The sequence below is a fragment of the Phacochoerus africanus genome, chromosome 4 (genome assembly GCF_016906955.1).
Source record: "Phacochoerus africanus isolate WHEZ1 chromosome 4, ROS_Pafr_v1, whole genome shotgun sequence".
NCBI lineage: Eukaryota > Metazoa > Chordata > Mammalia > Artiodactyla > Suidae > Phacochoerus > Phacochoerus africanus.
In genome coordinates this window covers 142,290,559-142,304,592 of record NC_062547.1, presented here as the reverse complement: position 1 = coordinate 142,304,592, position 14,034 = coordinate 142,290,559, and the positions used below count along the sequence as shown (strand labels likewise).

Below are 14,034 nucleotides of genomic sequence, written 5' to 3'. Positions count from 1 at the left end.
ACGTCTCTTGGTGAGGCCCAGGCTGCGTGTGCGCGCGCATGTGCAACCTGAACCCGATGACCTCACTCGTGCGCATGTGCGCTCTGCGCACTTTCGCCCGATGGGTCTTCCGCCGTTTGATGAGCCCACAGTTGAGCGGTGATGTCACAGTGTGTGCTTTGGTTCTTGCCATTTGCACGGCAAGGAGCAGCCACTCGGGGATACGGACGCCTGTTTACACGCGCCACCTCTCGGCTGGAAGCGCTGCTCAGACCGTCCCTTCCCGCCCCTAGGATCCGGCCTCTGCCCCGCCCCGAATTGGTGCGGCGCCCGCTGGCTTGGCAGATTCCAGCGCAGAGAGGCTGGACTTGTAGGCGCAGCAGCTCCGGAGGCGAGCTGGACTGAGTGAGGGCCGGCAAAGGCCGGCGGGGACGCGACCAGGGCTATGCTGGGCAAGGATTACATGCTGGCCATCATTCTGGTCAATTGCGATGGTGTGCACGGAGGGTCCCAATGGGAGGATCGGGAGCTGAGGGGGGACGAGGAGGTAGCGTGAGAGGCTACCCCAGGCTCAAAGACAGGGAGGGGTTACGTACGTCTGGAGGTGAGCACCAGAGAACAAATGAATCCTGATTTTTGCACTGCCATAAGATTGAGAAGCCTGGACCCTTATTCCGGACCTTCAGCCCAAAGGTTGACCCTTTTGAGTTGGAGGAAGGGTTATGACAAAGTGTGATTCTGAGCCCACAAATGTGCTTGCCCTTCTCCAATCCCATGTTTCTGTAGATGACCTGTGGGGGGACCAGAGTCTGGAGGGGGAGCCAGGTCTGCCCCCTGGCTGGAGGAAGATCCGCGATGCTGCAGGTACTTACTATTGGCATGTACCCAGCGGTAGCACCCAGTGGCAGCGCCCAACCTGGGAGCCAGGAGATGCAGAGTCAGGAACGGTAGGTGGAGTGTGAGGAGGGGGCCTGAGCTCACGTGTGGACCTAAATCTGCTGCCCCACTGACTTCTCCTCTCTACAGAGGACGGAGGGAATTTGGGGACTTCGGCCCCCCAAGGGAAGATCCTTCTCCAGCCTGGAGAGCTCACTGGACCGGAGGTAAAAGAGATAGGCTAGGCAAAAATGAAAGGCTGGGGATCCTCATGGCCCTTAAAGATGCAGCTGGATCCACGGCCTGCTTTCCAGCCCTGGCTCTGGACTCTGTCCCATGTTTAGGGCTCTCTTCTGTATTCTTGGCTCTGTCCCATGTTCTTGACTCTCCCAGTGTTTTGAATTTTGTTCCTTTTTCCAAGCGTTTTTTTTTTTTTTTTTCCTATGTGTTTTATGTATTCTGGGTCCTGACCTGTCATGTTCTAGATCTTGGTCATTAGCCTAGGTTCTGTCTGTCAAGGTTCCCATCCTGTATTCTAGGGTTTTCTTGTTCTGATTTGGGGCTCTGGTCCACATTCTGGACCCTGTTCCATGTTTGGAAGTTTTATTATATGTCCTATGTGTTGAATTTTTCCTCCGATTCGAAGCCATTCGAATTTAACACTCATTTAACATGTTCTGGGCCTTGTCTTGCTCTAATTCTTTATTTAGGACATTATATTCTGGGTTTTATCCTAGATTTTGTGCCCATCAAGTAGTCTGGTCCTCACCAGCGTCCCTTCTGTAGAAAGTGTGGTCCCCTTACGAGCTCTCCTCTATTCCAGTAACTCTCTGTCCTGGTATGGAGAGGAATCCCACATCCAGAGAATGGAGCCGGGGGCCAAGGTAGTGACTCAGACCTGTGGGCTAGCCCAGGGTGTAGGGGAGGGTCCCAAGGGAGAGGTCAGGGGTGGGATTGGGCTGAGCAGAGGTGACGGACAGAGGGTGACGCGAGGAGGTACCAGAGGGTTGCATGTCTGGAACCTGTGGCACCTCCCACCCTCCTTCACCTCTGTTCACTCAAGCTCCTGTCCTTTGCCTCACCCTGACAGTGCTTTGCAGTCCGCTCTCTGGGCTGGGTAGAGGTACCTGAAGAGGACTTGGTGCCAGGGAAGAGCAGTATCGCAGTCAATAACTGCATCCAGCAGCTGGCCCAGACCCGTAGCCGGGGCCAGCCCCCAGATGGTGCCTGGGGCGAGGTGAGCTGGCTGGCCCTTTAAGGGGTTCAGCCCAGCAGCCAGCAGACGTGGTTGTCCCTGAATTGCCTGTTCCCCATGGCAACCACCTTCATCTGAGCTCTGAGCTGCCCTGTCCTTGGCAGGGCCAGAACATGCTGATGATCCTGAAGAAGGATGCCATGAGTCTGGTGAATCCCCTGGACCACAGTCTCATCCACTGCCAGCCTCTGGTGCACATCCGTGTATGGGGTGTGGGCAGCTCCAAGGGCCGGTGAGGACCCCCATGTCCCTCAAAGTGAGCCTCGCTCCTCCCTCCCCCTTGCAGGCTGTGATCCCCACTAATGCTGATCCCCTGTAACTTGAACCCCTGGACACAGATCCTTTGACATGGACCCAAGCTCTGCCTCCCCTGCCTGGTCCAGCCCTGGTTGGGGAGGGTGGGCCCCGCTCAGAAGGGACAGATGGGGGAGAGCCTGAGAGTCTGGGCTGATTCTCTTCTGTGCTCCCACATGCTTCTGGAACAGTGACAGGTGAGTCACAGCCAGATGCCTTGAGCCCCAGTCCTGGGCTCCCTGTTCCATCCCTACCATAACCCTGACTTTCCAGCTTCCTGCAGGCACTCTGGGCCCCTGCCCCTACCCAAGCCTGATCTCTGACCCGCCCTTGCCCGATCTCTCACCCTGCCCTTGCCCGATCTCTCACCCTGCCCTAGCCAGATCTCTGACCTGCCCTAGCCTGATCTCTGACCTGCCCTAGCCTGATCTCTGACCCTGCCAGGGACTTCGCTTTTGTGGCGGGTGACAAAGACAGCTGTATGCTCAAGTGCCATGTGTTTCGCTGTGACGTCCCTGCCAAGGCCATTGCCAGCGCCCTGCATGGACTCTGTGCCCAGGTAAGGGCCAGGAGTGGGGCAGGGGGTGTGGTCCAGACCTGGGTCTGAAGCTGCGGAGGTGGTTGGGCCAGGGGGGTGTTGGTCCCTTACCTCACTTCTGCCTACACCTCACGCTGGCTGCACTGTGTTTCAGATCTTGTCAGAGCGAGTCGGGGTCAGTGGCGATTCCCCTTGCTGCTCTCTAGACCCCATCTCCCCTGAAGACCTGCCTCGGCAAGGTATGGGGGGCGGGGTTGGCCGTGTTGTGCCAGCAGGCTAGTTTGGTGAGAGATGGGGATAGGGTTCTGGTTGTTTGGTACTTCACTGGAGACAGAGGACTTCAGAGGTGTCCTCGTCCCGGGGGTCCCAGACCCTGAATTGGAGGAGGGTCCATGACCTTTTGCTTCCTAGCCCATGCTCCCTCAGGAGAATGGAGAAAGGGGTCACTGGGAGAGAACCCAGGCCCACTTGGTGTCTGTCTTTCAGTGGAGCTACTCGATGCCGTGAGCCAGGCTGCTCAGAAGTACGAGGCCCTGTTCATGGGCACCTTGCCGGTCACCAAAGCCATGGGTGAGGACCGCGTGGTCTGGAGTGGGCGGGCTGCAGAAGGGACAGGGACGGTGGTGAGGTAGGATCTGCCCCTTTCTCGGAGTGCTCCCACGGCCTCTGTAGCCTGGGACGGACCAGCCTCCTCCACTCGGGAGTCCTGAGTCGGTGACAAGGGTCTAGACACTCGGGGTAGATGATTTCCTCCTTTACGCCCGGGAGACACGATGGTGGGCATGTCCCCTCCAGGTATGGATGTACTAAACGAAGCCATTGGTACCCTCACCACCCGTGGGGACCGGGATGCCTGGGTCCCTGCTATGCTCAGTGTATCTGACTCTCTTATGACGGCACATCCCATTCAGGTACCAGCCAGAGGGTGAAGCCGGGGGCTGGGGAGGGGTGGGCAGGGATGCCGAGGGCTACTGCTGGCTTCTGGAAGTGCTCCGTGGGTCCAGCAAGTAAGTACCGGGCCCTCTAGTGACTGGGCCTGGTTTGGGCAGGCAGAGGCTGGTGCAGAGGAGGAGCCACTGTGGGAGTGCCCTGTGCGCCTCGTGACCTTTATTGGTGTTGGCCGTGATCCACACACCTTTGGCCTCATTGCCGACCTGGGCCGTCAGAGCTTCCAGTGTGCGGCCTTCTGGTGCCAGCCCCATGCGGGGGGACTCTCCGAAGCTGTGCAGGCTGCTTGCATGGTGAGTTAGGGGTGGGGCTGGGTGGGTGGGATTGCCTTGAAGCTTGACTGTTCTGGTGCCTGGCAGCCTCTCCAGAGACGACAAAGCAGCCCTGCCAGGGCTGACTATGGTTCACTGGTACCTTACTTCACCCTCATGCTGTTGATAAGTTTCCATTAGTTGCCATTATTTCAAGCCCCAGACATTTCACATAATAATAGCTATTGCTGTTTTTCTCTAAATATCAGAAGCTTTGACACTTGAGTTCACATGTATACATTTCAGCAGGAATTAGGTGGGGCCTGTGCCTTGCAGGGTAAGCATTGTTTTTCCTGTTGCCTCTCATTTAGGTGGGTTTTTTTTTTTTTTCAGTCTTTTTGGTCTTTTTGCCTTTTCTTTTCTTTTTTTTTTTTTGTCTTTTTGCTATTTCTTGGGCCGCTCCCATGGCATATGGAGGTTCCCAGGCTAGGGGTTGAATTGGAGCTATGGCCACCGGCCTACGCCAGAGCCACAGCAACGCGGGATCCGAGCCGCGTCTGCAACCTACACCACAGCTCACGGCAACGCCGGATCGTCAACCCATTGAGCAAGGCCAGGGATCAAACCCGCAACCTCATGGTTCTTAGTCAGATTCGTTAACCACTGTGGCACGACGTGAACTCCTAGGTGGTTTTCTGGTATCTGTGGGCATTTGACTGTGGGATAGTTGCACTCAGTTCATTCCACTTGATTCACTCAAATATGAGTGCTTGCCAGAACTCAACCACACTTGACCCTGGGAATTGAGGGGTCCAGAGAGCACAGCCTTTGCCCTCACAGAACACTTAGCTTAGAGTGGAGACAGACCAGAGAAAAGTTGTATGCCACAGGATGACAGAGGACATGGCCCCTTTGGGGGTTTCAGAAGGTCCCTGGAAGAGATGATAGGAAACTGCGAGTTGAAGGTCCAAGGAGGGAAGTTATCTGGGGAGGGGCATCAGTGGGTTAGAATGTCGGAAAGAATCTAGTGTATCTGGGGTGCATGGGGTGGGGGGTAGTGTGGAGTGAGAGATGAGGGCAGAAAGAATGGCAGAATCCAGGTCAGGGAAGAATTCACAGGGTGGGGTGGTGAGTTTCTCTTGAGGCACTTGGAGCCATGGAAAGGTTTTGATCAGGACAGTGAAGTCAAGTTTGTGGGTTAGGAAGATCATGGAAGCTAGAGTATGAGTAAAAGATTTGGAAGACATAACTGAAGAAGTAAGAAGACCATTTAGAACTGTGTTGAGTCCAAATGAGAGAGGACTGGGGCAGGAGCACTGGGCCAGGAGCGGAGGTTGTAAACTGCCCTTGACTAGCAAGTCGGCTTCACCAGGGGCCAGTCCACCACAGGGAGAGAGAGAGAGAGTCTCAGTAGTAACCAACTCGACTAGTGTCCACGAGGATACAGGTTCGATCCCTGGCCTTGCTCAGTAGGTTGAGGATCTGGCGTTGCTTTGAGCTGTGGTATGGGTCGCAGATGCAGCCAAGATCTGGTGTTGCTGTGGCTATGGTGTAGGCCAGCAGCTGCAGTTCTGATCTGACCCCTAGCCTGGAAACTTCCATATGCCACAGGTGCAGCCCTAAAAAGCAAGGGGGAAAGACAAAAACAAAGAGAAAATGAGCACAGGCCCTGCAGTCCGAATTAGTTTTGAATTCTAGTTCTACCAATTTCTGACACGGTGACTCTGGGCACATCATATGTTCTCTGAATCTCACTTCCACCTTTGCAAAATAGTGCTAATACCTGATACACACCTAGATCAAGTAGATTCCACATAGCACTTAACACGGTGTCACCTAACACGGTGTCAAGCCCTCTGTAAATGTTCAGTCAATGTCCAGTTTCCAGCTTCTGTCATTGAGCCTCTTGTGGATGCTGTGGGGAGTCCAGCTGTGGTAGACTCCCAGCCTCATTTCATACCGAAGCCTTGGCCAGTTCCCTGTCTTGCAGAAGCTTTCTGGGAGTCTGCGAGTGGGAAGGAGCTGGATCCTCATATTCTCATTCTCCCCAGGTTCAGTACCAGAAGTGTCTTGTGGCCTCTGCAGCTCGAGGCAAGGCCTGGGGTGCCCAAGCCCGTGCCCGCCTGCGGCTCAAGCGGACCAGCTCTGTGGACTCCCCAGGAGGTCCCCTGCCTCTCCCCTTGCTCAAAGGAGGGGTTGGGGGTGCAGGGGCAGCCCCTCGAAAGCGGAGTGTCTTCTCCTTCCTTGATGCCTTCCGGCTGAAACCTTCTCTGCTCCACATGCCCTAAGTTAATTGGGGACGACTGGGGAAGGAGGCTCTGGGTCCAGGCCCAGCTCTATCCCTTCATTCCCCAGGGACCTGCAGCCTCTCACCCATCAGAGCCTTTTCTGCCTGCCCCACTGACCCTTGTCCACTCTCTATTTATTGTTTATATATGGATGATTGAGAGGCCCTGCACCACAACCTAGGCCCCTGGCTCTCCTCTCCCTGGGTCCTTGTTCTTGCCCCTCTTAAACCCTGGACAGTTGGCTCTACCTCAGCAACACTTTATAAAAAAATCAGTACAAATAAAAATCCCTCAGTGACCTCACTGGATGTAAGTATATTGGGCCTGGGACTGGGTTGGGAGTTAACCTGTAAGAGCTGAGTGTTTGTGAATGTTCTTGGTGTTGGTGGCTGCCTGTAGTCACGTGAGGGCATGGGTGTGTTGGCAGTCTGACTTCATTCATTTAACAAATGTGTTTTCTAAGGTCTTCTCTGTGATAGGCACTAAGGTCAGCACTAAAATAGGGGCTCCACCTTCTGAGACTGTATAAATGAGTTAAATAAACAAGCCAGAAAATAATACGTAGTGCAACTAGGAAATCTCAGAGGGTTGTGGGAGCTCAGGTTAGACCCTTAACCTGGCCTGAGGCATTCATTGCTAGGCTTTCTGAAAGTGTATTCCAGCCTAGAGAGTGTAAAATGTTCAGCGCAGTGGACAGAGGTTCTGGAAGTCCACTTGGTTAGATCATGGTGGGGCAGGAACTTTAGCTTAAAGTTGCTCCTGAGAGCACCTGTGAGATTCGGAAAGACGCGACCCACGGAAACCCCCCTCATTGGTACTACTTGGTCAGGAGCACACATTTATGAGTCCCTTAGGGAGTTGGAGCAGGGTCTCCACAGCGCCTCCCAGCGTTTCGGAACAACCCTCCAATCTGGAGAGCGCCAGGCAACCAGTTCTGCTGGGGGCGTGCTCGTCAGCGCTGCCTGTGCCCGCCCCGGAAGTGACGTGATGCCCCGCTGGCCGGGCGGAAGTGGAGATGGCGGAGCGGTACGTGAAGCCGGGTGAGCGCGGCAGGAGGGCTGGGGCGGTTTACCGCGCGGAGTGGGGCTCCCTGTCTCCCTCGAGCTCGCCTTACGCATCCTCTCACCTTCGCAGGCAACAAGGAGCGCGGCTGGAACGATCCGCCGCAATTCTCATACGGGCTGCAGACCCAGGCTGGCGGACCCAAGCGGACGCCGCTCACCAAGAGGGTTGCCCCTCCCCAGGATGGATTGCCCAGAGGTGCGTAGGGACCCTGTGCGTGGAGACCCGCCGAGAATGGGCCCGGGGATAAGCTTGTCCCATGGGCCTTTTTTGCTTTTCCGAGGACTACCTGGAGAGGTTGGAATCCCAGAAAGGGGATCAGTTCAGGCCCTTTTCCTAGTGCTTTCTCTACTGTCCAGGTAAATAATTGGTATATTGGTCTCAAGAGAATCTTTGCTTTCGCCCTGGGTGATCTCATGCAGACCCATAGTTTTAAATATAGATTTGATTGCCAAATTACTTTCAAATTTTATTTCCAACCTGGATCTTTTCTCAGAGCCCCACTGTGGTATATCCATTTGTCTGTGCTGTTTACTTGGCTATATAAGCATCTCAGACTTAATGTGTTGAGTATCATCTACCGAGCACCTACTGAATTTGAAGGCAAAATGGACAGCAGTGAACAAGACCAAAAGTTTCTGTTTTCGTGGACTCCACACTATAGTTTTGGAAATAGATGAAACAGATAAGGGTCTGCAGAGAAATAAAACAGGGTGACGGTGTAACCAAGGTATCTGAGGGGCTGTCATTTAAGCTGAACTCTGAATGATTAAAAGCCAGCTACCCAAAGCTCAGGTGCAAGAGTATTCCAGGCATTGGAAGCAGGTACTGCAAAAAAGAAGCCCTGAGATAAGTTGTGGCAAATTCAGACACTGAAGGAATATCTGATGGCTAGAGCAAAGTGGGCTAGGGATAGAAATTTAAGATCTGAGAAGTAGGCAGGGGCTGATCATAGTGGGTTTTTGTAAACCAGGATATGGACTTTGTATTTTAATATACTGTAAAGTTGGAAGCCACTGAAAAATCGAAAGTAGAGGGCATCCTTTCCCCTGAGTATTTCCCATGTCAGGTGGATCTTTGGCCCTGAAAAGGGGCTCAGATTCAACTCTTTACATCCCTGTGTTATCCACTGCTGTAACACTGCACAGGAATGACATAATTCAGAGTATTTTGACCTTTTTAGGGCAGATAATTCTTTTTTTGTGAGGGACTGTCCCATACATTGTAAGATGACTGCAGCATCCATGGTGTCTACTCAGTAGATGGCAGTAGCACCCACCCAGTGGTGACAGCCAAAAGTGTTTCCACGCATTTGTCTTGGGGACAGAATCTCCCCAGGTTGTGAAACACTGACTTTAATCTTGAAAAAGATCACTCTGGCTGGGTGAAAAACACATTTTAGAGATGAAGTGGAAAAACAAATTAAGAAGCTATTATGTTAACATAGATAAGATGTAATAATTTGGACAAGGGTGGAGTGCCAGAGGTGGTAGCAATTGATGGATATGGGATACGTTAAGGAACAAGTATATCCAGTAGGTGAGATGAATGAAGCAGTCCTGTAACTTACATTTTTTGCTAGAGGAACTGGTCAGTAATGTTCATTGATACAGGATGACTGGGTTTTGGGGGTGCAGAGCAAGCTTTCTGTCCTGGCCATGTTAAATTTGGGTTGCTATTTTGGAGAGGTCTAGGCCGGAATTACGGAAATGTATCACCATCAGATGGACAGTATTTGATGTCATGGGCTTGAATAAGGAGTGTGAATAGAGAACTAAATAGGATCTAAAACAGCCCTAAGGTTCTCTAGCATTTCAAGGTTGAACAGAGAAGGCATTAGCAAAGGAGACTGAGAGATAGCCGAAGTAAGAAGAAAGTCACGTTTGCTCTTTCACTCGATTTGACAATTGTAGCAATCACTGGTGACCCTAACCAGAGCAGTCAGGAGTGATGAGAGCAGAAACCCAGCAGGAATGGGCTGTGGAGAGACTGTGGAAAGAAGTAGAGAGTAACTGTAGTCAGCTCACCCAAGAAATCCTCCTGTGAAGCAGAGATGAGAAATGGGGCAGTGCCTGGGGCTGGACTGTGAGGTAAGGGTTTTGTCAGCTGGTGATTTAGGAGAGAACTGGTGATGTAGGAGAAAAGGGGTAACTCTGAGAGGGAAGCCTAGAGAAGGCAAGAGAGGTAGGGATGCAGAGTACACCTGGAGAGACGGCCTCTGATAGGAAGGAGCAGGAACCTTTCCTCTGTTCGCTGAGAAAGCACAGCAGCCACAGATACAGATGGGTTAGTAGAACTCACAGTGCGAAGATGAGAATGTTCCTGTTTATTGACCTCTCAGTGAAATGGGAGGCAGGGTCAGAAGTAGAGAGACAGTAGGGAAAGGACAAGAAAGGGAGAAGGTAGAAAAGTTTAGAAGAGCTAACGTGTGAAAATAGCTGTTCTGAAGGGTGGAAAAATGAGGCAAAATAGAGGTTTCCCAGGCAGTGTTGGATGCCTTTAGAGTCTGTAGCTATGAATTTAAAGTGCAGCTCCTCAGCATGGTTGTTTTTCCTCCGAACAAATGCAAGTAAGTTGGGTTTACCAGCAGTGTGGGACAATGGGGGGAGAAAGTGAAATAAGAATATTTACAAGGGAGTGATTTTGTTTTTTGGTCTTTTTAGGGCCGAATATGCGGCATATGGAGGTTCCCAGGCTAGGGGGTTGAATCGGAGCTGCAGCTGCCAGCCTACACCACAGCCACAGCAACTCGGGATCCGAGTCACATGTGCAGTCTACATCACAGCTCATGGCAACGTCAGATCCTTAACCCAAATGAGCAGGGCTGGGGGTCGAACCTGCGTCCTCATGGATATGGGTCGGGTTCATTAACCACTGAGCCACGACGGGAACTCTGAGAGTGATTTTAATGCACCTCAACAATCTGAGTAGCAGAGCTGCTAGGGAGGAGGGGTGTGGTCGTTGTTAAGACGGCAGAGGGGGTGAGAGGCTGAGGTAGGGTGGAAAAAATGATCATTGGAGGTGAGAAGGTTCAACTGAGAGACCAGACAGATGAAGTTAGCACGTGAATATTGATAGCTAAAAGTAATTTTGGATTTTCCTTCGCCAGTATTTTCATTTTCCATAGTGATTCCACCATCCCATCATTGAAGTCAGAAACCGAGTCATCCCTGGCTTCTCTCTCTTTCGCCCGTGTTCCATCAAGACCTGTTACTGCCTCCTCCTAAGTCAGGGTCAGACCACTGCATTTCCCACGTTCACGCTTGCACACCTGTCCATGCCAGCATTCTCTTTCCCGACTACTGTTAACCTCCCAACTGGTGTCCCTACCTGTCTTGACCTATGGTCATCAACTTTTCACAGACCATTCAGAATGAATGTCTTAAAAAACAAACAAGCCAAGTCTAGTGACATCATCCCCTGCTTTTTCTTTTTTAATTAAAAAAAAATTTTTAGTTTCTGGGCCAGGGATCAAAGCCATGCCACAGCAGCAGCCTGAGCCAGTGGTAATGCTGGATCCTTCACTTGCCGAGCCACAAGGCAAGTCCGTCCATCCACGTGTCGTTCCCCGCGCCCCCCCAAACCTGCCGTGGCTTCCCATTACCATTAGGCTTAAGACCAGACTCCTCCAAAGCCCTGCGGGGTCTGGACCCCTGATGCCCTTTCCAGTGAAAGGTTGTGCTGCTTTTTTCAGTGTTCATTTCCAGCCACACAGGCCTTGTTTCTGTTTCTTGAACCAGTCAGGCCTTTTCCCACCTCTTGGGCACTGCCCTTACCTCACCCTAGTAAATGGTTCCTGTGATTCTTTGTGGCTGCATCCATCTCATCCACTAGTTCTTAGTTTGTAAGCACTTTTGCTGTACACTAATCTCGCAGCTGCTCCTGTACTCTGAGTCAGTCAGCGCAACCCTGTGATAGAAATGCTATTACTATAGTATCCCCGTTTTATAAAAGAGGATCCAAGCTCAGAGGTCAAAGGTAACATGCCACATGTCACATAGTGTGTGAGCTAGTGACTTACATGTCACCTTAGAAGGCTTTCCTTGAGCTGTGTGCTGTTCCTCTTTATCACACTATCCATTTTGTTTTTTTGGACTATGCAACATACCTTGGAATACCTTTTCCCCCGCCGCCCTCCCCTCCCCTGAATTTAAGCTGTCTAAGAATTCCCTGATGGCTCAGCAGGTTAAGGGTCTGGCCTTGTCACTGCTGTGGCTTGGGTTATGGCTGTGGTGCATCTTCAGTCCCTTGCCCAGGAACTTCCACATGTTGTAGGTGTGGACAAAAAGTAAAAATAGATAGAATTTAAGCTCTCTGAGGTCAGAAACCTAACCTGTTGGTTTACTACTTTATCTCTGGTGCCTCGCACATTGGCTGGCACATAGTATGGACTTTTCTTTTCTTTTTTTTTTTTTTGTGCCTTTTTAGGGCCATACCTGCGGCATATGGAGGTTCCCAGGCTAGGGGTCAAATCGGAGCTGTAGCTGCCGGCCTCCGCCACAGCCAGAGCCACACCAGATCCGAGCTGATCTGTGATCCACACCACAGCTCACGGCAGTGCTGGATCCTCAGTGGGTTACTGAGCAAGCGTGTGCCCTCATGGATGCTAGTCAGATTTGTTTCCACTGAGCCACGAAGGGAACTCCCATGGACTTTACACACTTTTAAATGAATGAGTTGCCCCAGAGAGTAGCCCCCCTTAGAAAGGATGCAGTTAGAGTCGAACTTCTTACCTGTGTAAGGCATGTTTGCTTCTGCTTTACCTTCTCAGTCCCCACGTCAGAGATGTCACCTGGGGCCCCCGCAGTGGGGCATCTGCCTCCTTCAAGTAAAGCTTCCAGGCCTCCACTTGGAGGGAGTTGTCCTCCCTCCAGCATGGAGCCCACACAGTGCTCCGTCGTTGAGTCGGAGATTCTGCTGGAAGATGTACTGAGCCCTCTGGAACGAGCATTGGAGGACTGCCGTGGCCACACAAAGGTAAGTGGGAATGCCCAGATGCAGGTATGGTTCCCAAAGGTAGGCTATCTGACCCTGCAGGCAATGCCTCTTAACCCTTTTCTGAGTTATGGACCTCTTCAGAATTTGATAAGGACTTTCCAGAAAAACGGACACAGGATTTGGGAAGGTTCAGAAGCGTCAGTACAAGAGGCTTGTCGGAACAAGAGTTGAATTTCACTCGTCTTGGTGATTTTCCTAGCTCTAGGTTCTTTAGAGCAGGCCTCGCTGACTCGTATACTCCAGGGAGAGAGGGACACCCCCTTTTGCTATTGATAGTGTCTCCTGAGTTCTGGTAGCCAAGGAGTCTGAGGAGTCGCAAAGGAAAGTAGCAGAGGGATCTTCTCTCTGGCCCTTTGTTTCCTTATTTGTACAGCAGCACTAGAGAATGAGTTTCTGAGCATCTGAGAAAAAATTTAAATGAGAAACCCCAGAAATTTAAAAATTCTAGCCGGAAGATCTGTGGGTTTCATCACTTTCTCAGTGGGGTCCCTAAGCTTGAGTAGAAAGTTCCTGAGCTGGAGAGATCAGGTGTTTTCCTTTGTGGTGCTGCCTTCCCTGCTCCTGCTGGGCTGGCAGCACTGACTGGGAGGGGGCCTCTGTCTTTCAGAAGCAAGTATGTGATGACATAAACCGACGCCTGGCTTTGCTGCAGGAACAGTGGGCTGGGGGGAAGCTGTCCATGCCTGTGAAGAAGAGGATGGCTCTGCTGGTACAAGGTGTGGTGGCTCCCTTGCTATAGCCTGAGTTCCTCATCTCGCCGTGGCTGGCTGAGTGGAACAGGTGCTGCGATCTTGACTGGTTAGAGGGAAGGGTGGCAGCTCTGTTCGGCTCCAGGTTGCTTGTTCAGCCCCTCTCTCTTCTCAGAGCTTTCAAGCCACCAGTGGGACGCAGCAGATGACATCCACCGCTCGCTCATGGTTGACCATGTGACCGAGGTCAGTCAGTGGATGGTGGGAGTTAAAAGATTAATTGCGGAAAAGAGGAGTCTTTCTTCAGAAGAGGAGGCCAATGAAGGGAAATCTACAGCCGCAGCTGAGCAGAACCAGACCGTGCCAGGCATCCCACACACCCCATAGTCCTATGGGCTCCCGTCTTCTCTCACACCACTCCCACGCCTTGGCACGGGAGGCCTTCTCTAACTCTGCTCCCTTGTACCACTTGGGAGACTGCCTGTTCCATTGAGGTCTTTGGCCTGACCCGTCTCTGGGCCACGGGGAGGTCACCTGTTCCCTATACCGTAAGTTCAATAAAAACATCTCCATGTGGTGGGCGCTGGGTAGGAGAGATGAGCCCTTCCGATGCCACATCAGTTCGCCTGGTGTCCTTGACCTCCCTGCTCCCCATACAGACCTCCGTTCTTCCTCCATCATGAATGGCCTGGCTCGGCACCAGTCTGTTACTTCCTGGCACTTTCCCCAAATGGATGGGAACGCACATCCCTTGCTGGGCTGAATAACCCTATGGATGATTTTGTCTCAGCAAGAGAACAGGCTCAAATGACATGGGGAGATTTTTCTTTTAAAAGGAGATTGGGAGTTCTCTTAT

General features: G+C 52.0%; 2 protein-coding genes across 5 annotated transcripts; both read left to right on the top strand.

The window, feature by feature from the left end:
- The first annotated feature begins 100 nt into the window (after nt 1–100).
- APBB3 (amyloid beta precursor protein binding family B member 3) lies at nt 101–6,732 on the top strand. 4 transcript variants are annotated; one of them, XM_047778822.1, is made up of 13 exons: nt 101–473; nt 766–926; nt 1,006–1,082; nt 1,679–1,739; nt 1,946–2,092; nt 2,215–2,342; nt 2,596–2,601; nt 2,849–2,963; nt 3,097–3,181; nt 3,429–3,512; nt 3,738–3,853; nt 3,992–4,183; nt 6,193–6,732. In XM_047778822.1, the coding sequence occupies exons 1-13, from the start codon at nt 425–427 to the stop codon at nt 6,427–6,429; spliced, it is 1,458 nt and encodes a 485-aa protein (XP_047634778.1). In that variant the 5' UTR covers nt 101–424; the 3' UTR covers nt 6,430–6,732. The 4 variants fall into 4 exon arrangements, with proteins under 4 accessions (XP_047634778.1, XP_047634776.1, XP_047634779.1 ...); XM_047778820.1 differs by having other exon boundaries at nt 101–926; XM_047778823.1 differs by lacking the exon at nt 2,596–2,601 and having other exon boundaries at nt 102–473.
- A 100-nt stretch (nt 6,733–6,832) lies between these two features.
- Nucleotides 6,833–13,798, top strand: SRA1 (steroid receptor RNA activator 1). Its single transcript, XM_047778825.1, has 5 exons — nt 6,833–7,469; nt 7,564–7,689; nt 12,263–12,468; nt 13,097–13,205; nt 13,354–13,798. The coding sequence occupies exons 1-5, from the start codon at nt 7,445–7,447 to the stop codon at nt 13,563–13,565; spliced, it is 678 nt and encodes a 225-aa protein (XP_047634781.1). The 5' UTR covers nt 6,833–7,444; the 3' UTR covers nt 13,566–13,798.
- The last annotated feature ends 236 nt before the right edge of the window (nt 13,799–14,034 follow it).